This window comes from Ceratotherium simum, chromosome 10, assembly GCF_057802395.1.
Source record: "Ceratotherium simum simum isolate JZ-2026a chromosome 10, ASM5780239v1, whole genome shotgun sequence".
NCBI classification, from domain to species: domain Eukaryota; kingdom Metazoa; phylum Chordata; class Mammalia; order Perissodactyla; family Rhinocerotidae; genus Ceratotherium; species Ceratotherium simum.
Genome location: NC_141909.1, coordinates 82,943,248 through 82,950,919, shown reverse-complemented (window position 1 = coordinate 82,950,919; position 7,672 = coordinate 82,943,248). Strand labels below are relative to the sequence as shown.

The following is a 7,672-nucleotide window of genomic DNA, read 5'->3' as shown; positions in this document are numbered from 1 at the left end:
TCAACAAAAACTTTACAGGCTAGGAGAGACTGGAATGATATATTCAAAATACTGAAAGACAAAAACTTTCAGCCAAGAATACTCTATCCAGCAAAAATATCCTTCAAATATGACGGAGAAATAGTAACTCTCCCAGATAAACAAAAGCTAAGGGAGTTCATGGCCACGAGACCCCCACTACAAGAAATACTCAAGAAGGCCCTCAGGCCTGAGAAAAAGAAGAGAAAGGGAATACAAAGCTTGGAGCAAGGAGAAAAATAGGTAGATAAACTCAGAAAAATAGTAGATCTTCACTGGAATAGGACAGAAACCACCTAAATACCAAAATCAAAGATCAAAGGAAGGAAATCACCAAAAATAAATATAAGCTCATCACTTTAAACACATACGCACATCACAAGATAGAATAAGTTGTGACAAGAATAACTTAGAAGGGGAAAAGGAAAGAGATTGAATTGACTTAGTAAAAGGGAATAAGAGGCCATCAGATAATGGACTATCTCATACACAAGATTTTTTATACAAACCTCAAGGTAACCACTAAACAAATAATCAGAACAAAATCACATAGGATAAATAAAGAGAAAACTAAAAGAGTCATAAGACAGAACAAACAAACTGAACTGGCAGGCCGAAACACATGGGACAAGAAACAAAGGAAATGCAAAAGAACCAGAAAATAAGCAATAAAACAACAACAATAAGCCCTCATATATCAATAATTACTCTAAATGTAAATGGATTCAAATCTCCAATCAAAAGACACAGAGTGGCAGGATGGATTAAAAAGCAAGACCAACAATATGCTGCTTCCAGGAAACACATCTCAGCTTTAAGGACAAACAAAGGCTCAGAGAGCCAGCCCCTTGGCTTAGCGGTTAAGTGTGCATGCTCCGCTACTGGCGGCCCGGGTTTGGATCCTGGGCACGCACTGACGCATTGCTTCTCTGGCTTCTCTGAGGCTGCGTCCCACATTCTGCAACTAGAAGGATGTGCAACTATAACATACAACTATGCACTGGGGCTTTGCGGAAAAAAAAAGGAGGAGGATTGGCAATAGATGTTAGCTCAGAGCTGGTCTTCCTCAGCAAAAAAAACAAAAACACAGGCTCAGAGTGAAAGGATAGAAGACAATACTCCAAGCTAATGGCAAACAAAAGAAAGCAGGTGTTGCCATGCTCATATCAGACAAAGTAGACTTCAAGATAAAACAGGTTAAGAGAGACAAAGAGGGGCAATATATAATGATAAAACAGACACTCCACCAAGAAGACATATCACTTATAAATATATATGCACCCAACATAGGAGCACCAAAGTACATATAGCAACTACTAACAAACCTAAAAGGAGATATTGACAACAACACAATAATAGTAGGGGATCTTAATACTCCACTTACATCAATGGATAGATCATCCACATAAAAAATCAATAAAGAAACAGTGGACTTAAATGAAAAACTGGACGAGATGGACCTAGTAGACACATACAGAGCACACCATCCAAAAACAGCTGGCTACGCATTCTCAAGAGTGAATGGAACATTCTCAAGGATAGACCATATGTTGGGAAACAAGGCAAGCCTCGATAAATTCAAGAAGATTGAAATCATAACAAGCATTTTTTCACACCATAATGCTATCAAACTAGAAATCAACCACAAGATAAAAAAATGGGAAAGTGACACAGATGTGGAGATTGAACAACATGCTACTGAACAAACAATGGATCATTGATGAAATTAAAGGAGAAATAAAAAAAATCTGGAAACAAATGAAAATGAAAGTATGCCATACCAGCTCATATGGGATGCAGCAAAAGCAGTCCTGAGAGGGAAATTCATAGCAATACAGGCCCACCTCAACAAACAAGAAAAAGCCCAAATAAGCAACCTTAAATTACACCTGACAGAACTAGAAAAAGAAGAACAAACAAAGCCCAAAGTCAGCAGAAAGAGAGAAATGATAAAAATTAGAGCAGAAATAAATGAAATTGAGACCCAAAAAACAGTAGAAAGGATTAATGAAATGAGTTGGTTCTTTGAGAAGATAAACAAAATTGACAAACCCTTAGCCTGACTTACTAAGAAAAAAAGAGAAAAGGCTCAAATAAATAAAATTAGAAATGAAAGAGGAGAATTACAATGGATACCAAAGAAATACAAAACATTGTAAGAGAATACTATGAGAAACTATATACCAACAAATTGGACAATCTAGAAGAAATGGATAAATTCTTAGACTAATACAACCTCCCCAAACTGAACCAAAAAGAAATAAAGAATCTGAATAGACCACTCACAAGGAAAGAGATTGAAACAGTAATCAAAAACCTCCCAAAAAATAAAAATCCAGGACCAGATGGCTTCTCTGGTGAAGTTTACCAAACATTCAAAGAAGATCTAACACCCATCCTTCTAAAACTATTCCAAAAAATAGAGGAAGATGGAACACTTCCTAACTCATTCTACGAGGCCAACATCACCCTGATACCAAAGCCAGATAAAGACAATTAAAAAAAGGAAAATTACAGGCCAATATCGCTGATGAACATAGATGCAAAAATCCTCAACAAAATATTGGCAAACCGAATACAGCAATCCATTAAAAAGATCACACACCATGAACAGGTGGGATTTATACCAGGGACACAGGGATGATTCGACATCTGCAAATCAATCAACGTGATAAACCATATCAACAAAACGAGGAATAAAAACCGCATGGTCATCTCAATAGATGCAAAGAAGGCATTTGACAAGATCCAACATCCATTTATGATAAAAACTCTCAACAAAATTGGTATAGAAGGAAAGTTCCTCAACATAATAATTTATGTTTATAATAATTTATGACAAACCCACAGCCAACATCAAACTCAACGGGGAAAGTCTGAAAGCCATTCCTCTAAGAACAGGAACAAGGCAGGGCTGCCCACTCTCGCCACTCTTATTCAACATAGTACTGGAGGTTTTGGCCAAAGTAATTAGGCAACAAAAAGGAATAAAAGGAATCCAAATAGGAAACGAAGAAGTGAAACTCTCACTATTTGCAGACGACATGATTCTATATATAGAAAACCCTAAAGAATCCATTGGAAAACTATTAGAAATAATCAACAACTACAGCAAAGTCGCAGGGTACAAAATCAACCTACAAAAATCAGTTGCATTTCTGTATGCTAATAACAAACTAACAGAAAGAGAGCTCAAAATGATAATACCATTTACAATTGCATCAAAAAGAATAAAATATCTAGGAATAAATCTTACCAAGCAAGTGAAAGACCTATACAATGAAAACTACAAGATATTATTGAAAGAAATCAATAATGACATAAAGAAATGTAAAGATATCTCATGCACATGGATTGGAAGAATAAACATAGTTAAAATGTCTATATTACCTAAAGCAATCTACAGATTCAACACAATCCCAATCAGAATCCCAATGACATTCTTCGCAGAAATAGAAAAAAGAATACTAAAATTCATATGGGGCAACAAAAGACCCAGAATCCTAAGAAAAAAGAACAAAGCTGGAGGCATCACAATCCCTGACTTCAAAACATACTAAAGCAATAGTAATCAAAACAGCATGGTACTGGTACAAAAACAGACACACAGATCAATGGAACAGAATTGAAAGCCCAGAAATAAAACCACACCTATACGGACAGCTAATTTTCGAGGAAGGCACTAAGAACATACAATGGACAAAGGGAAGTCTCGTCAATAAATGGTGCTGGGAAAACTGGACAGCCACATGCAAAAGAATGAAAGTGGACCATCTGCTATCGCCATTCACAAAAATTAACTCAAAATGGATCAAAGAACTGAAGGTTAGACCTGAAAGTATAAAACTCCTAGAAGAAAATATAGGCAATACACTATTTCACAGTGGTCATAAAGGAATCTTTTCAGATATCATGCCGAGTCAGACTAGGGAAACTAAAGAAAAAATAAACAAGTGGGACGTCATCAGATAAAGGGCTTCTACAAGGCAAACGAAACCAGGATCAAAATGAATAGACAACCCACCAGCTGGGAGAAAATATTTGCTAAACATACATCTGATATGGGGTTAATGTCCATAATATATAAAGAACTCACACAATTGAACAACAAAAAAACAAACAACTCGATCAAAAAATGGGCAGAGGAAATGAACAGACACTTCTCCAAAGAAAATATACAGATGGCCAATAGGCACATGAAAAGATGTTCAACATCACTAATCATCAGGGAAATGCAAATCAAAACAACATTAAGATATCACCTCCCGCCCGTTAGAATGGCTATAATCACCAAGACAAAAAACAACAAGTGTTGGAGAGGATGTGGAGAAACAGGAACCCTCATACACAGCTGGTGGGAATGCAAACTGGTGCAGCCTCTATGGAAAACGGTATGGAGATTCCTCAAAAACTTATACATAGAAACACCCTATGATCCAGCTAGCCCACTACTGGGAATCTATCCAATGAACCTGAAATCAACAATCCAAAAAGGCTTATGCACCCCTATGTTCATTGCAGCATTATTCACTATAGCCAAGAAGTGGAAGCAACCCAAGTGTCCCTTGTGTCATGAGTGGATAAAGAAGACGTGGTATATAGATATACAATGGAATACTACTCAGCTATAAAAAAAGACAAAATTGTCCCATTTGCAACAACATGGATGGACCTGGAGGGTATTATGTTAAGTGAAATAAGCCAGAACGAGAAAGACAAACATTGTGTGATCTCACTCACATGTGAAATATAAACCAACACACCATCAGAGAGAATCGTATTGTGGCAAAGGGGGTGGGGGGTGGGCACAAGGGGTGAAGGGAGACATGTATCTGGTGATTGACAAACAAAAATATACAACCAAAATTTCAGTTATAAAGACATCAATAAAAAATATATATATCTATTAGAATGGTGTGTCTTCCTTTATAGATGAGAGTCCCTGGAGAGCAGAGACTATGATCTTTGTGGGTTTTCTGTTTTCTTTTTTGGTAAGGAAGATTTCCTCTTTTTGCTGGAGGAAGATTGTCCCTGAGCTGATATCTGCTCCAGTAGTCCTCCACTTTGTATGGGGGATGCCACACGGCTTGCGTATAGGTCTGTACCTGGGATCCAGGCCAGCGAACCCAGGCCGCAGAAGCAGAGCGCGGGAATTCAACCACGATGCCACCTGAACTTTGTCTTCTTAATGCCCAGTACATCAAGGCACATAGGATGCATTTAGTAAGCTAAACAAATAATAAACCAATGAGCCAACTCAAAGATCTGCTGAGCCTCTGCAAAGGGATCTGCTGGATCACGGATTATTCTTTAGTTAACCTCAGAGAGTTAATTTAAATGAGTTAATCTTGTAAATTAACTTCACCGTTTGAAGAAACAAAAATGCAAATAAAAGTCTCCCTGCTATAAAGACACTCCTTATTTGCAATTCAAAATGAGAAAAATATTTTATCCTTAAGTAGATTTTCCTAGCAACTTGGGGTGACTATCTTTGTCAATCATTCACAACCGGGACAAAATCCTTTTATCACGTCCTCCGACATTTTCAATGGAAAGAAGAAAAAAAAACCTTAGAACTTGGAAAACAAATGTTTTCTAGCCTGATAACTTCTTAAAAATTTCATCTTTAAACAATATTCACTAAACAAAATAGCACTAAGAGTTGTGTCTGATGGGATCCTCCACATGCGTTTAACGAATCAAAAGCACAGGTAGGAATTGCTGGGCATTCCGTCCTGGCCCTTTTCCTAGACAGCCTGGGGGTGCGGCCGCGCGGCGCGTGGGAGGAAGGAAGGGACCCTGCGCAGCGCTCTGTCCTCTTGCCCGAGCTCCACTTCCAGGGGCCACTCACGCGCTCCGGCCTCCCGGCCCTGGACACAGCCCCTCTGCGACCATCACCCCAGGGCCGGCGGTCACCGCACGCCAGCGCCCGCGCGCCCCGGCTAGCGCCTCCCTCCTCTCGTGCGAGCGCCCCCGCCCCACCCTTCCGCCCCGGGCGCCCCCCTCGGCCCGCCCACCCGCCTCCCCAGGCTCCCCGGGGTTCCGGCGCGCTCGTCTTGACATGATTGGCTTACGTGCGCGTCGCTCCAGGGTCCCGAGCCCGCCATTGGCGCGTTCCCTTCGTCACGCTGCCGAGCGGACTGGGGCCGAGTGCGGGGCGCGAGCGGCAGCCGCGGTGTGTGTCGCAGCGGCTTTTCCTCGGCGGTTTGTGGAGCTGCTGTTATGGCGGCGGCGGCAGAGGGGGCGAGCGTGACTGCAGTTCCTGTTTCAGGTGCCGACAGCAAGGGCGAGTCGCCCGAGGTCGAAGGAGAAGGAGTCGGAGCAGTGGGCGAAGAGAAGGACGCCGCCGCGGGAGGAGCGGAGGCCGTCGGGGACAGCGAGGAGGACGGGGAGGATGTGTTCGAGGTGGAGAAGATTCTGGACATGAAGACTGAGGGGGTGCGCGTGGGGCCGGGGCGGGCGGCGCTCGGGGCCGTGCGGACGCGGGCTGGAGGGGCGCGGCCCGTGCGAGGTGCGCCTCCGGGCGTCGCGAAGGGCGGTGTCGCCGGAAGAGAGGAGGCAGTCTGGGAGGCGGTGTGTGGGGGTCAGGAGGGGCGGACAGTGAGGGTATTAGGTGGGCGTCAGTGTTTAGATACCCCTGTGGGGCCGCGGCCCGGTGCTGGGATGGAGTGATCCTGAAGTAAGCTGTCTGTAGTCCATTGTCCACGCCGTCGCTTCTGTGTTCGCCATGGCCATAATCAATTTTATGGTTTAGCATCTTCAGTAATGCCTGTTGGTCCTCAGAGTCTCACCCGAGAGGCTGGCATTTAAAGGTCTTCAAAACGTGACCGTTACCATCCCTCTGTGCCTGTGCATCACACGGTTGCAGTCGCACTGTGGTACCTGACGCCTTCATCACACTGTGCCTTGGCGCGGACTGCGCCTCTCCTGGCGAAATCTGCTCAGTCTTTCAAAGCCTCAGAGTCAGTTTCTCTGTGAAAGCCTTTTTTGACCCTGATCCCTGCAGAGTGAGGTGCTTCCTCACCTGTGCTGTTGAAACAGTTTGTGTAGACCTCTGTTTCAGCGTTTAAAGCATTATCGTTCTTTATGTTTGTTTATCCTGCTAGTTTGTAGGCTCCAGTAATTGAGGGAATATGAGTTTCATTTAATCTTTGTATCACTGGTACTTGATCCATTGCCTAGCATGCGGTAAGTGCTTAGTGTATCTCAGATTATTAAGTGAGGGAATGAATTGTGGGTTAGAGGCTGGGGTGAAGGGGAGCGGGTGGAAGGGTGGACAATAATCGGTTTTAGTAGATAGATGAGAGATGATTAAAGGACCCACACGGTGGTCGAGTCTCTATATTGTATTGTTTTTAAGGTCTCTTATTTCCCGTTTGTTATATGCTAACTCGTGTTAGGTTTTTTGTCCCTTCATTCAGCATTTTTTTTAATCAGGTCCTGTGTGCTAGGTGCTGCTTAGGTACTGAGAGTGCAGAGATGAATTGTAGCATACACAGCTGCTGACACTGAAAAGTTCTCCCATCCAGTGGGGGATAAATGTATATGTATAATTGCAAAAGATGAAGGAAATAGAGCAAATTGTTATCAGTATCTCTGGGTGACTTTTATTTGGTTTTTCCTGTTTTTCACTGATTTTTCAAAGATTACACAT

The 7,672-nt window shown here is 42.3% G+C and overlaps 1 protein-coding gene across 6 annotated transcripts in view; it reads left to right on the top strand.

Moving 5' to 3' along the window:
* The first annotated feature begins 6,164 nt into the window (after window positions 1–6,164).
* The window catches only part of MPHOSPH8 (M-phase phosphoprotein 8), a 47,343-nt gene continuing 45,835 nt past the window's right edge, over window positions 6,165–7,672 (top strand). For 3 of the 6 annotated variants that reach the window (XM_087436356.1, XM_087436354.1, XM_087436353.1), the window contains exon 1: window positions 6,165–6,456. In XM_087436356.1, the coding sequence (XP_087292482.1) occupies window positions 6,241–6,456 (216 nt within the window). In that variant the 5' untranslated portion in view covers window positions 6,165–6,240. The remainder of the gene's footprint in view (window positions 6,457–7,672) is intronic. The other 3 variants (XM_087436352.1, XM_014791197.2, XM_087436355.1) reach the window with 1 other exon arrangement.